This window comes from Mastigoproctus giganteus, chromosome 7, assembly GCF_048544385.1.
Source record: "Mastigoproctus giganteus isolate SK-2022 chromosome 7, ASM4854438v1, whole genome shotgun sequence".
In the NCBI taxonomy this organism is placed as follows: Eukaryota; Metazoa; Arthropoda; class Arachnida; order Uropygi; family Thelyphonidae; genus Mastigoproctus; species Mastigoproctus giganteus.
Window position 1 is genome coordinate 210,281,852 of NC_143581.1, and position 25,481 is coordinate 210,307,332.

The 25,481-nt window shown below is 39.1% G+C and overlaps 1 protein-coding gene across 2 annotated transcripts in view; it reads left to right on the top strand.

Moving 5' to 3' along the window:
- Positions 1-3,052: 3,052 nt before the first annotated feature.
- The window catches only part of LOC150083646 (POU domain, class 3, transcription factor 4-like), a 66,145-nt gene continuing 43,716 nt past the window's right edge, over positions 3,053-25,481 (top strand). Inside the window, exon 1 of one of the 2 annotated variants that reach the window (XR_016547212.1) lies at positions 3,053-4,717. Coding sequence is in view for 1 of the 2 variants with exons in the window: in XM_090378097.1 (XP_090234223.1) it covers positions 3,189-4,550 (1,362 nt within the window). In the remaining variant the exon portion in view is untranslated. Of the gene's footprint in view, positions 5,159-25,481 lie in introns of those variants that run through there. The other variant, XM_090378097.1, reaches the window with a different exon arrangement.

The window sequence follows — 25,481 nt, forward strand, 5'->3', positions numbered from 1 at the left end:
GAGTGCTGGTCTATGCAGTTAACATTTCTGTATGCTCGCATTTTATTGGTTGGTTAAACTTATGACTTTTAGATAGCCTTTGACCCTGCTTTTTACACAACTAAAGAAATGGTACACTATGTGAAGAGTACGGATGCTGCTCTTTTACAGATTGATATAAAAGTTCAGTATTCTAACCGTGACCGTAATATCGCCCATCGTCCCGTAGATTTACGTTGCTACACCAAGGGAAAAATGTTATATGTTTTAATTGTAGTGCGGCTTTATAAATCATGACAAGTCGAGTGGTTAGCGGCTAACAATTCGGTTATAGGCGTTAATTATATGTGCGTTAGAGTTTACCGTGTTTCGAGACCACGTGATCGCTGAATATAGCAAATGAAAATATTCTCGTCAAGTTTATTATTTGTAAACTTCCCTGTGGTAGTGTCAGGATACTTTAATGTATTTGAATTTAATTGTAAATTGCAGATATTTTATAATTCAACCCTGCGGTTTAAGAAAAAGAACAAGGATTGGCAAATACTTATTTTAACTTCGAAGGATGAGTAAATATTTATCTTATATTCCAAGGATGGAAGTCTAAAGCAAGTCTTTTAGATCCTTTTCCAACTCATTCAGAGGCTAAGTATGGAAGCATCTAAGTTCTAGAAATTTTGTTTGTGCACATGATTTGTAGCAGTCGGTTAGTTGGATTGTCTAGGTGGAAAAATCGAAGTAGTCTTGGAAATCACTCCCTATTAAGACACTTTAGATCAAAGTGGAGACACTTGTTCTTGATTCATACACTGCTTATAAAAGGTTTTAAAGCATTAATGCACTTCTGCCTAAAAATACACTTATTTTTACTGAGTATTTAATTTTATTAGAACTTCTCTATCTTTAGAGAGAAGAGAATTAATTAATTCCGATAGTGCTACTCTTTGATAAATAAATATACAAATCCGTTTATTTTTATATACAACAAAAAAGGTACGAATGATCATATTAAAGGCAACGTCTATCAGAAGTTGATTATACTAAAAAAATTTAATCATGACTGCCAGCCAGAAAGAAAAAAGGATCACATGATATAGCATACATTGCGCCCCGATAGAGACAACGCATGGACAAGGAGAGGCTAATAGAGAAAGTTTACATTTAAAGATTATGGAGGCAAGGAGGGCAAGCGGGATATTCAATTCATGCAAAATATATTTAATGAACAGCACTTTACATATAGCAGAAAAATTAAGCATTATTTCTAATTACAACATGCGTATAATATGGCAGTAAATGAATGCAAAAACCAGGCTCAGAAGTCAGTCGGTCATTAAAGATTAAAGAAAGTCAGTAAGATTAAAATATAATGCATATCCTGTAAGACTAACATAAAAGATTACATGAAATCCAAAACTAGGTGGATAAAAAGGGGCTACCAACATGTATGTCCAAAATATCAAACAACAAAGTCTGAAAAACTGATTCTGAGCATTTGTATTCAAATATTTTAGATTTTCTTTATTTTGTTGTGTTCTTACAAATGTTTTTTTTTTTTTTTTTTTTTTTTTTTTATGATTTAGGAAAAATATTCCACACTAATAAAATATCAATTGTGTATAGGCAAGAACTGTTCAAGTTTTGTTTGGGAAGATTAGATCTTTATTGAAATCCAGGAATTCAAGTGGAGTAACTGAAAATAATCTGTAAATGTAAATAAATATGAATGTGTGTAATCGCGAATTATATCACTGTCATCACCATATGTTGAGACGTTTCCTTACTGTTTCTAAGAGGTATTCAGATTAAGTATTTTTAAACACAGGTGGGTGTACGATAATTTATGCTGCAGTGAAATACTGGAATCTCAGCAACAAAAGTGGTTTTGAAAATGTCTGTTGTAGTGCAGTTTGATTAAGGGATATCTGGGAAGGTATCGGCAATGCCTAATCTCCTGTGATTTATTGCAGCCAATTTAGTTGTATACATTGCAGGAAAGCCTAAAGAACAATGCACTATTGATGTCTCAATAGCAGTGTGTTGCTGAGAGCCATCAATAATAAGCTAAACAGAAGTCATTGTCAGAATAAACAAATGATAAACACAAGTGTGATAACGATACATATTTAATAATCCAGTACGGCAGATGCCTGTAAACGACCGGGTATTTTCTGTTAGAACTCGAAAAATATATTCACCTAATATTTAATTTGTAACTAACGTAGTAAAAGTATTGAAGGAAAATAAAAGAGAGAGGAGAGAAGAGTGCTGATGTATTGTAATAATAAATTTATTACCAATTATTCTAAAAGTAGGAAGAATTGGATAAAGAGGAAATTATCATCACACGTTATACATTCTCCTAGCCTTTAAAGCTGTGTAGGAGTGATTTGTAATAAACAGATAAAAATAAATAAATAATATTTAATTTCAACAGATGTCGAAATAATATCGACAGGTGTCGCTGTCTGCTGATAAATTGTGTACGGAACGGAAGAGATGTGAGAATCAATAGCCTGCGGTATGCAGCCCATTGATCTTATCACACTCCTTTTAACATTCCCAGAAAATTAAAGTTATATAAAAAAATAAATTAAAAAAAAAACTTTTATAATGCATCAGATTTGTTCGAATGCATAAATGTGAAAAGCTCAAATATGGCTGGAGAATACTGGGCACGTTGCACACGCATGTCTGCTCTGCTCGTGTGTGTGTGTGTGTGTGTTTTCCCATGGAATTGCAGTTTCAATAAAACAGGAGCCGAAAGTCTATTCCAAGCAGTGGGAACTTTGCGGACGGCACAGACCAAAACGTCTACTCACGTGCACACGTTGTCCGTATTAATCACTGTCGGCAAGTGCCCCCGAATCCCGCCTCCGTAAGAGCTCCGCCCTACTATGGGCAACGGCAGCTGTAAGGGGACGTCGGGAGAGGGGGAGAGGAGGTTAGCTACCGTGACACTATCGACCTTGCATGTCCCTTAACTCCCAGCCACGATTACGTTAGAGGCCTTCGCTAGAGACGGAGGAACTCCTAGTAGACCGCTGGATTTGTACGGAGCATCAGCGTTCCGAAGTTTTCAGCATGGAAACATGCCGCCAATGAGTACTCCGTATTAGGGACGTGACTGTGACGTTTATCCTCCCCGCACACGTCACGTGGCGAGGCAGCCAATAGGACTGAGCGACACAAACCTATCCATCACCGCCATGATTGTCGGTCGTCTCGCTGAGCGAGGCCAGCTCGAGACCAATGCAGAGCGCATAGCACTGGGGGTCGTTTTGCATGCGGATGCTAGCGGCGCCCATGCCCGCCTCAGTATGGCTACCAGCATGTCCAATCCGTACGTCGCCACAAGCGCAGTGTCCTCCTTGACGAACACACACTCTGACAGCTCCGGCATGCAGGTCGCCACCTCGCAGGCCGGCTACGCGCGAGAGCCTCCAGAGATGAAGTACATGCCGCCGCAGCATCAGGGCCCCAACGGTCACGCTTTGGCTCCGCACCATCAATGGGTCAGTCTGCCACCTCACAACGATCCCGGACCGTGGTCGACGGGGATGCCTCCTCCCGGCCTGCATTCTCAGGACATCAAACCTCCGCACACGGCCGCTGATCTGCACCCCACCGCCCTCCACCACCGTCCTCCGCAGCATATGGCGGCTTCGCACCCGTGGCACCCTTCATCGCTAGCGTCGCCACACATGGGTGGCATGCCGCCGGGGAATGGACCGTCGCACCTGCAGCACTCGGCCTACGGAATGAATGGAATGCTGGCCCACGGCGGAGGCCAAGTGCATCCTGCCATGAGGGAGGTTCCGACGCATCCCGACCACCAGCAACACCAACATCACCACCACCACCATCAGCTGGACGGCCACACCCGGTCCCTCGACCACAGGCATCCCGAGAGTGGCGAGGAGGAAGCCCCGAGCTCCGACGACTTAGAACAGTTCGCTAAACAGTTCAAACAGCGGAGGATTAAGTTGGGATTCACGCAAGCCGACGTCGGGTTAGCACTTGGCACTCTCTACGGTAACGTCTTCAGCCAGACTACAATCTGCAGATTCGAAGCCCTTCAGCTGAGCTTCAAGAATATGTGCAAATTGAAACCGCTGCTAGCCAAATGGCTCGAGGAAGCCGACAGCACCACGGGGTCGCCGACCAACATCGACAAAATCGCCGCTCAAGGCCGCAAGCGGAAGAAGCGAACAAGCATCGAGGTGTCGGTGAAAGGCGCACTCGAGAGTCACTTCCACAAGCAGCCGAAACCGTCAGCGCAGGAGATTACGAGCCTCGCGGACAGTCTACAGCTAGAAAAGGAGGTCGTTCGAGTGTGGTTCTGCAATCGTCGGCAGAAGGAGAAACGGATGACCCCTCCGATCGCACAGCTGCAGCAGAACAACGGAGGTCAGGGGACTGCGTCGGGGACCAATAACGACATGCTGCTCGGCCACGGGGGAAGTCCGCTACACGCACATTCTCACAGTCCGTCGTTGATGCAGTCACCTCCGCCGCATACCACCAGCCTTTCTTCCCACTCCGTAGCTCAGTCTCTAACGGCGCATTGACCTCAGACTGCGGAATTCCATCCGTTTCATTTTTTTCTGTGACCTGTGCATAAACCTAGTGGACTTGTGACGGACGACTGCCAAAAAGCGCCCGATGACGGGCGGTTTTTACGGAGACTGTAGGAGAGGTTACAGACCAACATTCCGTTTGTAAATAGTGCCGACAGGTGAGACTTTATATTTGTTTTTCTGTGCCAAGATTAGTTTGTACGTAGCGAACACACGAACGGTGTGCCAACAGGTCAGTCCATACCAGGTAGTCGGAAAGGGTCAAAGTTCAGCGAGACGCTAGTCCAGGTGTACGGCTAGGTTACCTTTCTTTGGTTATCTTCTCGGCCAGGGTTTTAGAAAGCCTTAGTGTAGAACGTCACCTAGTTTCCCCTCCACCAACCCTTTCCCAGGTGTTGGTTTTTATACACAATCACCCACCCACCCACCTAGGAAAGCCAGGCACTTTATACTGTATCCTAGGGGTTAGGTCGCTTAGGGCGATCGGAGAAAGCTGCACACTTTTAGCCCAATACAGCTCGCTTGTAGAAAACCCTGACAGGTCGTCAATAGGGAGGTTTAGACCGTGGACCAAGGAAAAAAAAAAAAAAAAAACATACTATAGACGCAAAAGAATTAGGAACCTGTTGGGTTAAATGTAACTGACGAGAGAGGTTTATGTTTTGTTTATAAATCGCATTCACGCAACCCTCCTCTCTTGTGTAGTAAAGGTTTGCCTCTGAAAATGTGTAGTATAAGTGTGTGCTCAAGAGGGGAGGTTTTCAGTATACGAGAACTTTTGATTTTGACATAGTAGTGAGCACAGTCAGGCAGAATTATGTCAGCACCGCAAAGCTTTTTTTGTGTGTGTGTATGTACAGTAAATAAAGATGCTGACATCTGTTTTCTGCAATAAATTAGTGAGTGAACAGTTTATTAGGCCTAATGCACATGTCTGTTGCTTTGTACGTCTTCTAAAAAACCCCAGACCAACAACAAAACCAACAACAAACCAAAAAAAAAACTGCTAACTACTCTTGCTTATTTGCTTATTTTGGGGGCAATACTGTACGAAAAGTAAGAAATATATATATATCGATTACCATGCTAGCAGTTAATACAATATATTTTATTAGGTTATGATATTTTGCATTGCTGTTGAATGATTTAAGGTGTTTTAGTTGCCAGTTAACATTGCTACCTCACTTCTTATCTTGTATAAATATTGCGTTTGTTATTCTGTGTAGAAAATACAGTAGCAAATGCCTTGATGCAATTAGGCCTAACTTCGATGTTCGCAACTGAAAAAAAAGTGAATTCAACTACTGTTAGCTCATTCTCGGGCAAACACCAGCGCGCTCTGCAGTGATTGTTGGCGTTTATCTAAACAGTGACCAATATTGCAAGGCCAGTATTATTCTAACAAGGTAAATCAGTTATGGAGAAAAAAAAAAAAAAAAAAAGAAGAAAGAAAGGGGCTTCTTCCACACTCCACTCCGTTTATGTCTTTTGTTTTTATTTACAGTCAACTGAGAAAACGCCAGCAAGCATTGTAGCTATAAGCAGCAATTGAAAATGTACAGGAATAACTTAACCTTTTGCTTGTTTTCATTTACTTAAGACGTATAGTTGTATGATATGGAGATTTGGATTGAGAAAACAATAAACCCACCATTTCTGTGACATAGTCAATTGTCTTATGCATTCTTATTTCTCTGTCTAAATGCACTTGGAAGACACGTTTCACAGCACAGACACCACAAGGGATCCACTAAATGATTCATCTTTATTTATTTATTATTCTTTATTTCTTTTAAAGGCATGTAAGGATTTCGTTTCATTTCGAAAAGCAGTGTCTTCTGAAGCCAAACAACCTATGAAATACACTACAGGTCTCGTGTATTGGCTTCGGAATACACACGAATGACGTCATTTGGAGATAACTAACTTTTCCGCCCATTTTCTATAATAGCGGCAATCCGTTTTATCGTGCATGGCTGAGACCAGTGTACATGTAGTGCGACCTAAGGCCGCCACAATGTACCAGCAAGGCGACGGCTCCTACCAGTCGATGCGAACGCAGCAGGAGTCTCCCGGGCCTATCTTTGCTACTAGTGGTGTCGTGTGACTCCTTTTCTTCACCCCTATTGTGTCCTTTCCAGCCCCAAAATGACTTGTGTATATTTAGAAAGAAAGTAGGGGGGGGGAGTGAGAACACCTCAAATTTTTAACGCAGCTGCACCCTCAGGCGAAGCTTCAGATTCCTCCTGAACAATTAAATAAATCTTTATTTGTCCTACCAAATTTAAAATATGAGACCAGTGTACATGTAGTGCGACCTAAGGCCGCCACAATGTACCAGCAAGGCGACGGTGTATACTCGCTCAACGTTGCCAGCCCTGTTCTATTCGAAGAGCTCGAGTTTTCATAACGAACACTACACTATGCAGACAGGTGGTGACGTACGTAATTAGGCCTAATACATTTAGTCTGGGTGGAATAAAGAAATGAGCCATGGACTTCATCTGCTTTTTGGGGCCAGACGTGGCTTTACCTTTAGAGTGATTTTAATGGGGTTATTGGGCAAGGTTAGCCACTCACTTTGAGTTTAGTTCACCCCTCTCCTTTCCCCGGGATAGTCAATTACACAGTTTGTTGTGAAAACAGAACTATTATTTTCTTAGCGCATTTTGCATATATCAACTGATTTCTGTTCTGGAGAGAGAGAGAGAGAGAGAGAGAGAGAGAGAGCATTATTTTAATCTTCACTTGGTGATCATTTCATTTTCTGTGATAGTCTATTTTACACTTCAATTGGTAATTTGATCATACTATAATGCATAAAAATACACTTTGAAAGACAAATCTCATTGTTCCTAAAACTTACTGACATTTTTAACCAGTCTTAACGATTAAACTTTGATAGAGGATGCCAATTATCTTTATACGTGTGTGTGTGCATGCGCAGGAGGAAGAGTGTATGCATTATTACTAGCAGTTCTGATGTTTGTTTTGATGTTGTCATTTAAGATTGTTGAAATAATTTTAGTGCCCATCCGCTGCAATTCAGTTCGATCTTGCTTCGGTACAGTATTGTTGGTGTACACAAGGATGCGTGGTCAAATTCAAGCTATCTAATTCAAGCTATCTAATTCAAGCTATTAAATTCAAGCTCTGGGAATGTTAAAGTATTAATGGGATTACAGTTGGCTCCTTAATTATAATATTAAACTATGGCTCCATGACAATATAGAACACGTTGACGATAACAGAAAATGGTACAGTGCACTGATAATTCCTCTTCAGTTGGATCCTTCTATGCACTATCCAGCGGTCTGTCGAGCCAAACGCGCCAGGATGTGATAGAAAAAAAGGGAGACTTTTATGTTTCTCGAAGCAATCTACCTATTATTTTCAATTTAACGTTTTGAGTATTCGTTAGAAAAGGAAATTTTCTGAGAAGTGACACAACTGACTCCTGTACAACTTCTCATCTGATGCGATTATCCGATATTTCTCTTCCGCAGTCAATTACTACTATACATTCTATTATATCCGGGGCACCCGTGCAATCCTTCATATATAAGTGATATCTATGAGCATTGTACGCAAGAGGGAATACTGAAGACTGTTAAAATGGCTTTTAGAAGGCAGTCCTGCCCTTGAGTACTTAATGAAACCATATTCGATCCTGGCGTATCTTAGTTCCAGTTATAAGCTTCCTCTAGTAATATGCCATGTTAGTACTGTTAGAATACGAAGATACGATTGGAATATGCACTCTACTATCTCTTCTGGAACAATTTCCTAGTTTTTGCCAATCACATCAATTCTAAACTCGGAATTCTCCTTGGAATTTAAAGAGATAGCAAATATGGCATCTTTGTTAAATAATACTATTCAAACACACTCTGTATATATATATATATATATACCACACAGGCAAATTTTCACCTTCTGTTGAGCGCCCGCAGTATAGCTGTCGGTTGTCGGGTGTTTGCTCTATCCTCTAATTTGTGCTCTACACAAATAATCGATTCCGCACACCCCTCTGCCCTGTATGTAAATTAACCAATTCTAAACTGGAGGGGTGGGTTGAAATGCTGCATGAGGTTCCAATGATTTCCTTCTCTAGCCATGCTGGTATTGTCATACTGAACGAGCCAAGTGAACCTCCTTGTTCGCCCATTTCAGGCTGTGATCATTAGGAAGTTGATCACGTTTTCCATGTGTTTATAAATTGAAGTATTGTTATCAGCTGATACTTTCTAATTTCTGCTTTACAAATTAAATATAAACACGAAACAAAATATACCTAATTTTAATACAAAACAAGAGAACGTATGTGCTGACATGTTCATATACGAGTTTACTGTCGTAGAGATCAAGTGCTATAAAAATGAACACTGTTTTTTTTTTTTTTTTTTTAATGGGTAATATTTGAAAAGGTTCTAAATGACGTTAACCAACAAAATAAACCGTATAAACACATAAAGAGGCAAAGTTTAGACTGTCGGTGTTTGGATGTGTCATCTTAAGAAGTACCCCATCCTTTTCTCCCGCTTTAGATATGATATAAATAGTACTAGGTAAGCCTATATACGGGGAGAATGTAAAAGTCAGAACAAAGTAATAACATTTAGTTTAATCCAAACATTAAAACATTTTTAAGCTAATATTTGTTATCTGATATGTAAAATTTATATTTATTTTTTATTAATAATTAGTTTTTTTCTTTTATTTTTTTCTGTGAAAAGCAAAAATGAAAAGGAAATCGATTGTAGATAAATTATTTCATTAAAGAAACTCTCCTATTTTAATTTTGATTTGGGCCGAGAGATTTTACGTGAATATGTATATTAGCGGCATCTAGAATTGAATACGCAGGCATATTTGGCCTCATCCACCCATGTGCCCTTAAACACCCATACCAGTACCAATTGAATACACTACGTACAGAATTCGCTACCAGCACGGCCACAAACGGCCTGCTTTTTTTATGCTAAAGAAGGCAGCGAGTGCCAATCAACTAATGCTCATGAACTTCATTTATTGTGCCTCTCAGAAGTATTGGATTTTCGACGTCAATAAAGTGATCGAATACTTTTAAAGATAGTGAAAATGCACAGGGCCCACCCGACCTCATAATGGTGGACCAAAAAAAAAAAAAAGTAGCGTAAATTAGATTTCTAGATTTCATGAAGGAATTTGACTTCGGCATTAACACGGGTATTTAATAATCCGAGAAAAATCCACTACAAAAACTATTACAAGAAAGTATTTCAAGAAAATTCTGTAAAGGCATACCAGAGGAGAGTCACATCACCCTTACGAAGTTCGTGTAGTCAAGAACTACATGGAGATGATCGTGACTGCTTATTAGACTTCAGCGGGCTGATTACACCCACTGGAGCAATCAACCATCTGACTGCTCAATGACAGCACTGTTTTACCTCAGCGAGCTTATAAATCATCATAACAGTCGATAATGGGTGAAAACTCTAACTGGACGAAAGATTTTTTGAACACCATTTTTTTTTTTTTTTTTTTTTTTTTCGAAAATACTATCACAGGAGGGCCGGCTTCCTATGCTGGAATTGTCAACTGAACAAAATAACTCTACTTCCTGCAGGATGGAAGCGCCTAAGTACGCTTTTGAAGTTTCCATTTTCTAACTGGGAGACTTTACGTCTTTGAATGTTTCACCTCACTGATCAGATCTCACTTCTTTGGACAATTTCCCTCAAATATATCGAGTGCTTACCTTGTTTACTGCTGTTCGTCTTTTAAAATATATACGTGGCTTTTATATCCTGACTTAGTGACCTAATTCGTTAGGTCACTGAAAGAGTTTTATCACTTTCATGACAAGGTTTTGGCGCATTATAGCCTTAGTTGCTGATGCGCCAATAAAACTAAACCAACAACAACAACATATATCGAGTGCAAAACCTTACGGAGAACCGTTTAATTTGAGACAAGCGATGCTCGCTCAATATTCAAATATTACTCGTGCCATCCTAAAAAAACTTCCACTTTCATTTCAAAAGAGGCTTGAAGAATGCATCGAAAAAGTTTAAGAATAATTACTAAAATAAACAAAATACGAGCTTTGCGTGTTCCTGTGCTCCGCCTTGTATATATTAGCCCCCTATATAAACGTTAATATAGAGTATATTCAAGTAAGGAATAGACCAAGATGCGCACGTACTATGCTGCAGTTCCATCTTTCAATGAAATAGTGGATAAAGTAGTAATATAATAGGATTCGAATTGTTATAGTAAGCCAATTTGCTCTCTGCGCTAGAGTAACAACTGATTGATTAGCTGCTATTGTTTCATCTGGTCCATGGATGGGGCCAGGACTATATATTGTTTATACATCGCCTTATTAATTAGTAAAAATGTAATGCTAGTTGGGTCATAAAAAACGTTGCACAACTAATTGAGACTTGAGGGATTGAAGTTTTTACGAATGTATAGATTAATATATGCGTCCATAATGGCTATTTATAATTTTATTTTCTTTCTAACTCATAAATGCGCTCTCGTAAAATGAAGAGATCTGTCTGATTTTGTAGGCTTATTCGCTATACGTTTAATCTCCTCATCAGATTCAAATTGTTTGGCTTGAAGGTACTTCTTCGTATGCTCAGGTTTAAAAAAAAATGGATGGAGCGAGGTCTGAACTATAAGGAGGTGGAAGAATAATTATCCACCTTAAGAAAGAAATTTGTCTCACTGTGGTCTGCGCGAGCTTACATTATAATGCTGCATTGTTATCAGAATTGCTTCCAGAAACTGACCCTTGTTTTTCAACGCTAAACGATACTTTTTTGTTAATCATGATACTTATCACTCAAAAGATCTATAAAATCAATCGCCTACCTTTCTTAGAACACAGAAGCCACAATTTTCTGAGTTGAACTTAAATTTTTTTTTCCCGCAGCAGAGGTAAAATATTTCCATTCCGTGGCCTCGTTTTGAATAAGGGCCACAGTAGAACACTCGTGTCTCATCTCCTGTTAGTACATGCTTAAACAAGTCTTCTCAACATTTACTGAAATCACCAAGGTCTCAGCAAATCTCTTTTCGACGACCATTTCTCTTGTCAGTCCCCACTACTGCATATTTTTCTGTACCCACAAACCCAATCCAACTTCTTTAGAACAACTGAATCCAGTCATTAGTTGATAAGTTTTTATAGACCTGTTTTTCTAAATCAGCCCAACATGACTTATGAAGACTGACCTTGTCTTCTACTTCTAGCTCATAATTCTCTGTATAACCACTATATAAACGTTTTAAAGACGGTGTACCTGATATTTTCTTTGATTCTACAGAAGAATCGTCAAAAAACGCCAAGTACACTGCCTTAAAAACATTTCAGCCATCTTCTAGCATTACGTATGCCAATGGCTTCTTCTTCTTTGTAAACCTTTTTTAGTTGTTTATGAATATTCACAGTGCACAAATTATCTGATAAAAAAAAAAAAAAAAAGAAAAGAAAATCGATCACCTACAGTTGTCGGAAACGCTGCTCGTTTGCATTAACCGGGGTTCAAGACTTGAAAAGGACAGAATGTTTTGGTTATGTGTAATTGAATACGTAGACAGTTGTCCCTTCCATTATTGGAAAAAATGTTAGAAAAATACTAATAATTCCCTTAATTTAAAGCAGACTAAAAACTTTACGTCCTTAATAGTCTTTGATAGGAAACTGAAAATTTCCGGTAATATTTCTCCTTCCTTTTAACTGTTTATCAATGAAAATACTGAAAATATTTTCACAATATGCTACCTTTATTTATTAGTTAGCATGTTTTGATTGAAAAGTAAGAATTATAAATGAAGCTCTCAGCGTTTTAAAAGTGTCTTGTTTGGTTTTTAGGCATTTGTGTTATCTCTGTACGCCTTGCAGTTCTACTAAGTTTGGCCACTGCTGGTATGATAGTACTTGAAGTAGGGGAAATAGCGTGTTAGTTTTTCGCTAAATATTATCTTTTTCGGGCTTCGAACTTAGCAATAACTATGCTGTATTACAAGAAAATCACCTGACATTTTTTATGGCGAAACAAGGCACAAATAATCTTTATTGTGACGGATGCTAGTGTTGCAGCTTGGTCACCACTTTTAATTAACAGTTCTTTCTCAACATCTTTCCCTCTAGGTTTGCCATGCAACCTTAACGCTTAAAATGTTTTTATATTGTAACGTCAATTGTGCCTATAAAGTCCTTTCGTATAAAACTCGCGCATGCGTAAACAATTTTTGAAGTCGACTCTCAGTGAATGGACTCCCTCTACCTTAAGAATCCAAAGATAAACATTTCTAGGATGACCTGTAACTTTTTAAATAAATTTTCTGTTTACATTCTGGGACGACCACACGGTCAGGGGAGTTCACAAGATCGAAAGAATACAAGAAACGGCATCGTATTTAGCAGCACGGGCTTGAACCCCCGTCACTCAGAGCACGTGTACTTATGTACCACAGCGAACGACCACTCGGCTAGGGCGAGGAGCAAACAAACAAACAAAAAAAAAAAAAAAAAAAGCTACCCAAATGAGTCACGTAATCCCCCAAATACTGGATTGATGGTGATGGTCATGGAACTTCTGGGAACCTTTCAGAACATGAAAAGGCCTTAGATGGTGTGGTGCTGACAAGTATTAGTTCGATACATTCCAGTCTACTCTGTATACAAAAGAATAAGATTTTCGTAGTAAAAATACAATATTTATAATCATTCAAGCTTTGCAATCATGGAGGGCCTCAAGAATTTTATCAGTTTTACGTCTCGTTTGCCTTACCAGAATATCCAATAGCGACGTTGACAACAAAATTTGAGGTAGCAGGTTTCGAGAAATCTTAACAGCCATATTACACTCAAAATGCCCGTTTGTACGATAGTCACAGGGTCGCTTTAAAACAGGTTGATTAGGGTCTAATCTCATTTATAAGATTTAACAGACGAAAGAACCATTTTTCAAATACTTTCGAAAGTCAAGAGAAAACAAACATCGACATTTACAATGCTATTTCAACAAAGACAAACGAGACAACAGAAAAACAACTCTTAAAATTACTAATTAACAGGTCTCCGGGTAAATTATCTCCCCTGAGTAAATGCGTGTTTTCTCTCTACAAAACGTAAATATGTGCGCTTGTCGAGCCAGACCCGGTTAAAACAATGTAGTCGTTTGTGTTAGCATCTGGCTGATGGTTTAGGGGGTGGGAAAGATTTATTATTTCCCGCACAGTTCAGTGATTTTAGCGAAACAAAAGTCCCTTTTATCATCTGCTGTTCTGTTGACGTATTTTCCCTCTTCTACCCTTGTGAAAATTGTCTTTAGCTCAAGCAGCCGGCCACCACCATCGGTTAAGACAGCCCCAGGTGAACCGTGAAAAGCTCGGAGGTCAGGTAGCAGGAAAGAAGGTGTATGACTGCTTGCCCTGGCACGTTAGGGCTGAACGAGATCCCCTCTGTCAGTACAAGAGGCGGCCCCTCTCCCGTAAGACAGATGTTGACATTTGCCTACACAGAAATCCAACCTAGCCGTGATTCAACATGGCCACAATGTTTGCTCTCTAATTGCATGCCGGGAGTTTTTATTTTATTTTCCCTACACACGAGACTGTTTTTTTTTTTTTTCGTTTTTTGATAGTGGCTGGACTTTTTTTTCTTATAAATGGTGTACATTACTGTCTTTGTAAAATAAGCATTCGACAAATAAGAACTGCTTTATTCGCTTTGATACGTCCATATTTTGTTTAAGACGTTTTTGGGGTATTATTATCGAACAAGTGCCCCAAAGCAGGCTTGACGAACATGATATCTAATTACAACCAGAATAACTGACGATTATTACGCTGTAGCCATGGTAACAGTTAATAAATTTGTTGGGATCGGAGGAGTTCACACATTTTTCTCTTATTTCCTATAACTTGGCATTAGGGATTTTCTTGGTGTTCTTCTAAACAAGTCCACGATAACCAGAGTTCTGCAAGATTCCCATCTTTCTAGTCCTGCCAGCCTCTCTCTCTCTCTCTCTCTCGTTATCTATTCTTGATGAAATTGGTCCTGTTTTATCAAACATTTATCTCATTACAAAACAAACAGTGCTCTGTTACATCTTGTATCTTATCTGTTGGTTCGTTTGAGTGAAAACTCTAACAGCTCCGAGTGTGCTGATGTGTGTGTTTTTGCGTATTCATTAACCACTTAACATTGCCAGTGTGTGATGACGACCCATTGCCTACAGTTAGACTGATATTAGCCGTCCTGTTAAAGCTGCTATTATTAGATTATCGGTTGTAGAAGATATTCTATCACAGTGGCGCCATCTGTATAATCCATAAACATATCACGCACATTTCTCTTTGATGCATTGAAAAATACTGTTGACAATAGAATCGCACGCAGTATACGTGCTCAGATATAACCCATACAACATAGCCCATATTTCATGGGATAATAAAGTATGCTGCCTTATTACCTTCTAAGACCCTAATAAGCAGGCTCTTTATAGAGTTAAGAAAAGTCGATAATCTTTCTTACAATCTTAGACTTCAATTATATTTCTTAGGGTCTTTGCCAGTCTACGACACATGTAACATGCTGACCAGTATGCGCGAGCGTCAGTGAAACCCTGAAATAATAAAATTGTTTTGTAAGACGGTTCCTAGAGTTCTCACAGTGCCTGCATTGAGAATATACAAGTAAATGACTATTCGAAGTTACTCTCGAAATTAAGGACAGAACTGGTATGCAGAAACCTTGAATTTAAAAATATCGTTTCCAATTAAAACTTTTCAAGGGACTGGGGATAAGGGAGAGAGATTTTTAAAATAATATTAATTCTAGTGCTAGTTCTATTGCAATATTTTGAATACTGAAATTAATATTTTTAAAATTATTAAAATCGAAATCTCCTACTTGCCTTAATTATTCGATTTCTCAAGGTTCTTTAGATCAATTAATTTAATCCTCTTTCATGGTTAATTCCTCGTAAATATTCAGCTATACCTGTAATTGAGCAAAAAAGTTTTATATATTGTATATATAAACAATTTACCGGTAACAAATGTAGGGGCATATTCTACAGCTTAAAAGAAGGGGGGGGGGAAAGGTATTATACGCATGTGATTTAAAAGTCTTTATTTCTGAGTTATTAAACATTAATTATAAATTATGAAAAGAAACTTCTTTTTGGAAAACATCTAAAGCTAAAGTTCAAAAAGATCTCCATTTTGTTAAGGTAGCATTCATCCAAGATTCTCTCTCTGCCATGTCTTACTATTGCGGGACTATTTTTAATGGCTTCAGCAACTTCCAAAATGCAATTTCTCTGTCTTGTGTGATAATACACACACACAATAAACCGTGAACGTTATGCGATCCCACACAAAGTAATTTAAGGGTGTGAGGTCGGATGATCGCGGTGGCCATTGTACAGGGCCGTTCCGACCAATCCATTTGTTTCTGTACTCCGTATATAAAATGAAACATCACGGAAAATGTAGGCTTTTCAAGGGGTGTGTTTTCCAGTAATTCCCACACATTAACATCATATTAGTGTTTAAAATTTTTCTGCAGAAAATGTAGGTATACCACTCCTGAAATCCTTGCTGGTAAAAAATAAAAATAAAAATAAAAAGTGTCCAATAAAATTCCTTCCTTTAAACATTAAAAGAAAAGCTATACTGATAATGAGGACTGAAAATTTCGAGAATTCTGTTTCTCAGCCATCAGAACATGGCTGAGAAATTGAGGATCATGTGTACATTGAAAATTTACCCACTGACAAAAATTTCTGCGTTTTATTCATATCTTTGTGGCAACAGCTCTTGTACAGGCTTAATATAAAATGGATACAATTGCTGTCCATACGCTTGAAGATGAAACATTTACGCCACCTGAATACCTTCTAGTACATGTGGTAGGAGATAGTTGTACAGCACGAAGTATTTGCTGTTTGCAGTTTGTCGAAATCTGCATCTATCAGCATTCATTTGTAATTGTTTCAGCGTACCTGTTGGTCTGAGTCGTCTCTCCGCAGCAGCAAATGTTTTACACTTTGGTACTTCGTTTAGTTTGAAATTTTTCGGCTATCTGCGAACAGCAGCAGCTACGGAATTCTTGTGAACTTCACCATAGATTAACATCATATCAGTTAACTCAGAAAAAATAGTCTCCCCCATGGTATTAGTTTAACAAATGCCGTTCTGTAAACAACAAAGAGATCGTTGTCGTAGGATCTGAATCTCAATAACCGAAATTGAGACTGCTATCATGTACTGGCCGACGTAGCCTAGTGGTCAGGCGCGTGGGTGCATAAGTACACGTGCCTTGAGTGACCGGGGTTCAAGCCCCTGACTGCTAACTACGGTGCTGTTTCTTGTATTCTATTTTGTGAACTCCTTTGGTCGTCCCGGAGTATAAACAGAAAATTTATTTTATTTACTGTACAGATTATTCACAACATTATAATTGTTGGAACAGCACTGTTCATGACGGTGCTCGTATACATTTGTTCTAGTCTTTAAAGCCCGTTTTACACAGTCATATTTTTATAACATAAAATTGTTTTGCCATTATGATTAGTGTTTAAAATCTAGGAAAAGAAGTGTTATCTTTTTTTGGGGGGTAGTTGTTGGCGCATCGGCTTCTGTGGCCATAATGCACCTCCCAAGGTTTTTGCAGTACTCTGATCCAAGCCCGAGGCGGGATTCGAACCTGCGACCTTTGGGTTGTCAGGGAGGCACTTTAACCACCCGGCTAGCCCGGTCGGCTAAAGTGTTATCTTGTAATGTATTAATTTAACGCGTATATATATTTTTATTTATTTATTGTAAACGAATTCTCTTGATAAATAAAAATAAAATTTTATTATTATTATTATTTAGTCGTAACAGGGAATACCAAGAAGTAAAATTTGCTACACTCTGTTTACGAAAACAAAAGGGTGTGAATTCGAATCACAATTTTATTATGCTCCCCCCCCCCCCCCCCACATGGGCAGATTTGGCCTCGGCCATCAGTTGCATAGTTCCTCCCTTCTCGGAAACTGGGTTTTTTTCATTTAGAAAACAAACAAACCAACCGCAAACTATACCAACTTACATGATATACTGACGCTTCAGTATCTCTTGGAATTAGTTACCCGAGCAAGTTCACAATAATAGCCAAAGGTATATTGTTGTAAATTAATTTTAAATGTGAATAATACTACTTAAACCACGTGAATTTTCGTGTCGAATCCTGTTATAAAGTCTATTCGTGGAAAATTTTACGCTGTTACTTGCTGTGCAGGGTAGAAGACAGTCTTCTACACTGTACACGTTGAATACTGATTAAATAAATTAAATTAATCAGGATTCAACATTCTGATTATCATGTTGAATCCATCCTAATTAGGACTAATGACAGGATCCAACATGTGGAATCCAGAAATGTCTATAATTGTTAAGAATTTCTATTGTGTGGAAATTTAACCTACCTAATGTTACACATACACTGTGCTGCCACTTTATTAGGTAAACCCCCTGCTGTGCACATGCAAATGGCTTGTCCCACAACGTTGCAAGTCACATAACCACAGTTGTGGATAACAATGCAGCAGAACAAACTTTCTCGTATCAGTTAAGCGTACAAACCGTAGCAAGAATAGGGAAAAGGAGAGATCTAACGGACTTCGAACGTGGCATAGTAGTAGTAGGTGCAAAATATGCTGGACAAAGCATCTCTGAAACAGCAGTTCTCCTGAACTTTTCACGCACCACAGTTTCAAGTGTGTATCGAGAATGGTGCAACGAACAGAAAACATCCTCTCAACGGCACTCCTGTGGAATAAAATCGGTTGTTGATGAGAGAGGTCAGAGGATGGCTACAATTGTGCAAGCAAACAGACGGGCCACAATGTCGCACATCACGTCAGAATACAACCTTGGTGCGCAGAACAAAATATCGCAACGAACCACTAGTCGCACTTTGTCGCCAATGGGCTACAACAGCCGACGGCCACGTCGTGTACCTTTGTTATCAATGAAGAACAAGAGAGCACGCCTCCTGTGGGCACAGTAAGACCAGCACTAGACTATCGAGGATTGGAAAACAGTTGCTTGGTCTGACAAGTCGAAGTTCCTGGTGCATCATGTTAATGGACGGCTCAGAATTTGGCGAAAACAACATGAATCCATGGACCCGTCATGTCTGACAACTACTGTGCAAGGTGGTGGGGGCAGTGTTATGGTGTGGGGAATGTTTTCTTGGCACACAGTGGGTCAATTGATACCCAAGATTCACGTCTGATTGCCACATTGTACCTAAACATCGTTGCTGACCAAGTGCATCCATTCATGTTGACGGTTTATCCTCAGTCAGATGGTTACTTCTAGCAGGGTAATGCGCCGGTGCACAAAGCCCGAATCACTATGAAATGGTTCCAGGAACGTGACAATGACTTTTCTTTGCTGCAGTGGCCCGCTCAGTCCACGGATCTCAATCCTATTGAAGATCTTTGGGATGAGCTGGAAAGGGCTATTCGCTGCAGGCCTACACCTCCGTCGAATCTCAAGGAACTGCGTGACACACTCATGTCTGCATGGTACTCCATTCCTGCACAACGTTTTCAGCATCTTTTTCAACCCATGCCTAGACGAATTCAGGTTGTTTTGAAGGCAAAAGGAGGCTGAACACAGTACTAGGTAGATGTACCTAATAAAGTGGCAGCACAGTGTATCGCTCAATGAAATCACTATTTAATTGTATTCAGGTTGTTTAAGTAGCGCGTTTTCCTAACATTAACATCATGTCTAGATGAAAAATCACGCAACTTTTTTTTTTTCTTCGCAACAAGTCTGAAATGATGCTATACGTCTCTACCAGAGATATCCAATTTCAAATTACCTCCTTTTAGGAGTGGCCGCAAGACATTGCATTAAATATCCAGTTGTTTTTGTTCTCGTAAGATGTACCTAATGCTATTTATATTTCATGGATGAATCGTCAGACGGAGTTATCACTTTCAACAAAGAGGTTGCACGTAATCTGTTCCAATTTGCTAATACACCAATGAATTGGCTGTCTAATTCATTCCGATTCTTTTTAATTTTTCTGTTTATACTCCAGAACGACAACCAAGTCAGTAGAGTTTACGATAAATCGTCAATACAAATATTTATCGTATTTAGTAGTCACGGGCTTGAACCCCGGTCCACTCAAGGAATGCGTGCTATGCACTCTCGCTCCTGACCACTGGGCCGTCAGGCCTACATGAAGACTAGGATGTTTCCCTGAGACTCATCTTAGTATTTTTATCGTAGTATTTGGCCCCGCTAGACCAGCCGCACTGGACCGAGAAATCCCTTTGCCTATCTTTTCACTTATCACATCATAGGCTGCTAGTTTTACTTTGATTCAATTTTGCACCCGAGGCTTTTTTATACAGCTTGTTTTTGGAATTGCTTCTGGTTCTTATTCACAGCTTATAACGTTAGTAACATTGTTCTCATATGCCGCATGAATTACCTCCATATGTACTTCTCGTGAAAACATTCCCACCCCTTTATTGTAGTGCAGTACCATGTTTCAGAAAAGGTTTGATTGGTAAAGTTTAAAGTCATTGTGAGAAGGAGAAAGATTGGGATCCTTGTTTTCTTCGAGAGTATACTAATGTGCTGGTAAGCTTGTTTTTTCTATACGTTGCGAGACAGGGAGGAAGATGTGATAGACAAATACACGACGATTGTAAGGTAGATGAGAGATATGTTAGATGGGATACAATAGAGAGAGGGGGCCTCATGAGTGGCACAGTATTTTAACCACCGTCCTCCGATTGACTGGATTCGAGTTCGAATCCAGTCAATAATGCGAGGAATTTTTATGTGGTTTTTCCATACCGTGGTTGAGTTAGTCGGTCGATATGGCATAGTTTTTCACTCGGAAACCCCGATTTTTTCTTCCAGAAAACAGGCAAATCGATCACAGAATATGCGCAATTTACTGATGAAATATATAATACCGCTTCATAGCCTTTGTTGCTCGGGTGCTTAACTCACACCTAACCGAGTCAGCTCATTATTTGACGATTTCCGCTCAATCTGTTCCAGCATTTTGGAACACAGCAAGCACTGTGTTCCAGAATGCTGGGACTAGCACAGAACAGGAAACAATCTGAATCGTATCTCTCAAATCTATAAATACAGCGAGAATAAATAGAATGTTGGCTCACAATTTCCACTGTATGACTTGACGTATTTCACCCTATCTCATTTGAAGCGCTTCACCAGGAGGAGGGAGGAGGTTACAGTGAAAGTGGATGGCGTCTATCAACAAATCGAGAAGGTTAGGGATATAACTCTATAGATGGAAAATCTGGTAAAATTTTGCAATGAAAATGCATCAGTGGAATGAGACCCCGATATTTTGAACTTAAGGATAAGCGTGGATACATTCCGCGAAGGTGTTTTCAATTCCTTGTTCCGCTGTAATGTCTAGAAGTATTTTTAAGATGACCTATTTTGGAAATCGGCTCTGTGATCATAAAAAGTATTTCAGAATTTTCAGTGGGTGGTAGGTCAGGTAAATCTTTCCACAACTTTCAAATTATGGCGTCAAGGTAGCTTTTATGGTTCTTCTTCCTGCCTAGTTCCACGGAGGGGGGAAAGAGAATTATTTTCTTCTTGCAGAATATGGACTCTTATGACACAAGGGAAAAGGGTATGCATTCCATCCAGTCTGTGGTGAAATTCTCGTTTTCCTCAGCGTGTGTCATAATAGAAAGCAGGTAGTCGAAATAGTTCCGGTGCCATGGTCATTCTGAAGACTGTGATAGTCTGAAGTTCTTTGGTGACTGTTGCAAAGTAAGTGCTCTGTGAGCAGAGCATATTAGTTTCATCTGTTGCTCCTAGAAATAAAATGTTCAAAATTATGCAAACAATTTCTTAAAGACAGACGAAACCATGTCTTTCTTGAGTGGGGCAGTTGACAGAGTTTTGAGCAGTTCGTCCAGTTGGCTTTGTTCCAGAGAAAGAAATGGTTGGATTGCTGTTTGGATTCGACAGATGAATCTGCCAAGTAAGGGTTAACACTTTGAATGCAGACAAGCAGAGAGAGAGAGAGAGAGAGAGAGAGAGAGAGGGAGAGGGAGAGGGGGGGGCGTCCCTGTAATAATCAATCACCATTAAGATTGATGTATTACCAAGTCTGAGCGTGTCACCTTCCACCCTGATGTTCTTATTTATTTTTTAGTTGTAGGTGAAGAGAACATTCACACAATGCAGATATTTGGAGCTGTTTCAGTTCTCGGAAGTACGTGCATGATACTACATAATTATAACAATTTCCTTTGTTAAATTTACGTGAACTATTAAACAATGAGTAGGAGAGGCACGTTAAGATTAACACGTTTTGTTAAGACTTTCTGGCCTAGAATTACAAAAAGTGCATTTCTTTTACTGCGTCTGAAATGTTGAAAAGCTCTCAGCTACTCTTTGAGCGAGTAAACAGTACAAATTCTGCGTCATCGACGAATTGTTTGTTTTTGCGCAAAAGCAACTAAGGCTATGAGGCGTCAGTACATTGTATTTATAAATTGACTATAGTCGGACTGCTTTTCTGCTGAATAGAAAGTCCGAGTTTCCAAGGAATAAAACAATGCAGCCCTTGCCCGAAACCGACTAACTTGGCCACTGTTTAGAAAAAGCCACGAACGTTCCTCCCTTCTTTTTGACGGGATTCGAACCCAGCCCTTTTAAATATAACCAATCGCCTTTTGTACGGTGTTTGCAGTGCTTATTCTAGAGTTTGTTTCTGTCTGAAAAAGAGATTTTAATTTACTCTTTTGTCCTAAAGTCCCGCATCTCGAGCGTGTACACACAGAGAAAGAGACTCACATCAGTGGATGGATCACGAACCTCGCAGTTCTTGTACTAGGTCTTTTAATTATTCATTTTAGTAATTATTATTCCAATGTTCATAAAACAGTTTTATTATAAACTGTTCCCTTAGTTTTCGTTTTTTGTACTGCTTGCATTGGCATGGAAATTTATTCGATCCCTTTTGGTGGCCTGTTGTAATTCATTACAGATTCCATTAGAATTGTGTACAGTTCTGATATGATTTAAGTGATGAATACCAAAAAAGAGAATTATTCTAGGTTGAAAATTTTACTTAATTTTTAGAAACAGTGCTTCCGTTCAAAAACCATTTTGAATAACATGGCGTTAAACTGTTGAATTAAAATATAAATGATTAGCCTTGCCGACTACTATCAACTGTATTCAACGTGTGTGTGAAACAAGAGACTTGGCTTAATATTTATGATGACTGGTGCCACTGTTAATAAGGGACGTAGTTGTTGTAATACGGTTTTAGGAGCAATAGCGACTAAGGGCATATTGCTCCGTATATACTGTCTCTAAATTGTAAATTGCGTGTGTTCTGTGGTCGATTTTCTGTTTTCTGGACGAAAAACCTGAGTTTCAGGGTGAAAACCCATGTTACCCTCGCCTGAGACCCACTAACTCAGCCATGTTTTGAAAAAGGGCCATAAAAATTCCTCACGTCACAATGGGACTCGAACTCAGGTCTTTTCCATACGGTGTGGGAAGGATGGTGATTCTACCAACTGCGCTACCCACGAGGGCTAGAAAGGGCACTTTGAGAGAAATACAACTGGCTTTACGGAGCGTGTATGTTGCATAACAAATTCTAGAGTTTGTTATGTTCGCTAAACATATTCGTACCATTTGTTGTTCGGGATAGTACAGGAGTATTTTTTTTTTTTTTTTTTGGTAGTTGTTGGCGCATCGGCTTCTGTGGCCATAATGCACCTCCCAAGGTGTTTGTAGTATGTACTTTGATCCAAGCCCGAGGCGGGATTCGAACCCGCGACCTTTGGGTTGCCAGGCAGGCACTTTACCCACCTGGCTAGCCCGGTCGGCAGTACAGGAGTAGCTAAGACAATGAGTCAGAATATCGCGTTCCTAAATTGCGTGTATTCTATGGTCGGCTCGCCTGTTTTACTTTACGGGAAGAAATACTTGTTTCCAGGCGAAAAATTCCTACACCTATGCTTCAGACTATTAACTAAGTCGCCTTTGAAAATTTCTTTAGAAGTTCCTCCTGTTCTGATGGAAAATCTCTGGCAACATTATAATTGGTCCGCTACTTTTCATTCGTTTGGAGAGGCCTAACTGCGAATCCCGTTGGAGATCGCAGGAATTCTTAAAGGCCTCTTCGATGATGGTCTAGTTAGCCAACCCCAGGAGCGCGAGTAGGCTTTCACCATGAATTATTCGGGTACTTTCAGCTCTCAGAACATGCAAATCGAAACCTGTGAACGCATTTTCGTAGACATAATACATAACAGAAAAAAATTTGCATCTAGTACCTTATGTTAAACGGCACACTATGACCAGCATGGTCGATGCGCCAAAGAATCCCCAAAGTATCAACCAGCCAGCCAACCTGACAGAAATAAGCCATTCCAGTCAAGGGACAAGATTCGAATGCAGACCTTTCTCTACAAGTAGTATAAATATTATTCGGCCACAGAAGATTTTCAGAGCACAAGCGATCCGATTCGAATTCGTTTGGACTCCCATTTATTGCAATGACTTTTAGAGCATTGTAGCATAATAAAATTTAAATCCCTTTAGAAGAATAAATCAGAAACTTTTCAGCAACTTATGTAGGGTGCATCAAAATAATGTCTGACATTAGTTTCTTTGTTCAAGAAGAAACACAAGACCATCTAAGTATATATTTTTTGTTTAATTTTTCGGAGATTGGAGCGTTCGTTGGTAGCGGAGAGGCTTGGTTTTTAGTCCTTCAATGTGCACTTCGTAGTACTATCAGTAAGACTAATTATTTATTATTTAATTCAACAAGTTAAAGTCGTGTCGTTCAAAATGGTTTTCCAATGTACCATTCCTTTCTGAGTATAAACACACTGTAAAAGCGCTGCGTACTCTTAAAGATCGAAAATGTTGCGAAACATTGGCTTAAATATATCTGAAAATTCATGCATTGGCTTCTGTTTGGTTTTGCTGTTAGAGGTGTTGGCCAGACTAGTTCAATACTAGGGACTGAAGTGTTAAAATTAAGAAAATATTTTTCATTATCTAATGTCATCATCCGCCATGAACTTGCGGTATATTAGTAAGCAAAAAAAAAAAAAAATAAAAAAAAAAAAATAATAATAATAAATTAATTAATTAACTAAAAAATAAAAAATAATAATAACCACTAAGTTAAGTTCTCTTTATACATTGTTACAAGAAATAAAAGTATATAATCTTAATAAAACATGGCTATCTTACGTGTGACAATTCAAAAACAAGTTAATGTAATCTTAACTGACCACAATATTCAGGGTGAGGAAATGAAATCATTTAAAGAAGAAATATTTGATATGCATAAAATGACTTGTGAATATCTAGAAAAATGGGTTGAACCTTTTATTAAATTGAGATTTATGGTTGTTGTTGTTGGGTTTTAGGCGCATCGGCGACTAAGGCCATGTTGCTCCGTGTATATTGTCTGTAAATTGCGTGTGTTCTGAGGTCGATTTGCTGTTTGCTGGAAGAAAAACCCCAGTTACCAGGAGAAAAAAAAAATCATGCTACCCTCGCCTGAGATCCACTGATTCAGTCACGTTGTGAAAAAGACCCATAGAAATTCCTCCTGTCCAGATTTATGGATAGGTGATTGTAAAAGTACACCAGTTTGGAAGGATGTTCAAAAATATTTCCAAAATAATAAGTGTGTCAATTTGAAATTTAGTCAGTCTTCTTTTGCTTAAAATTTTAATTTTAAGAAGAGCTAAAAGCGAGGAATAATAGCTGGTCACTGATCATTTTTAACTTTTTATATTTTTATTTTTAAAGTATTACATTTCAAGAAAAGATTTCGGAAATTGAAAAATTAATTATGTA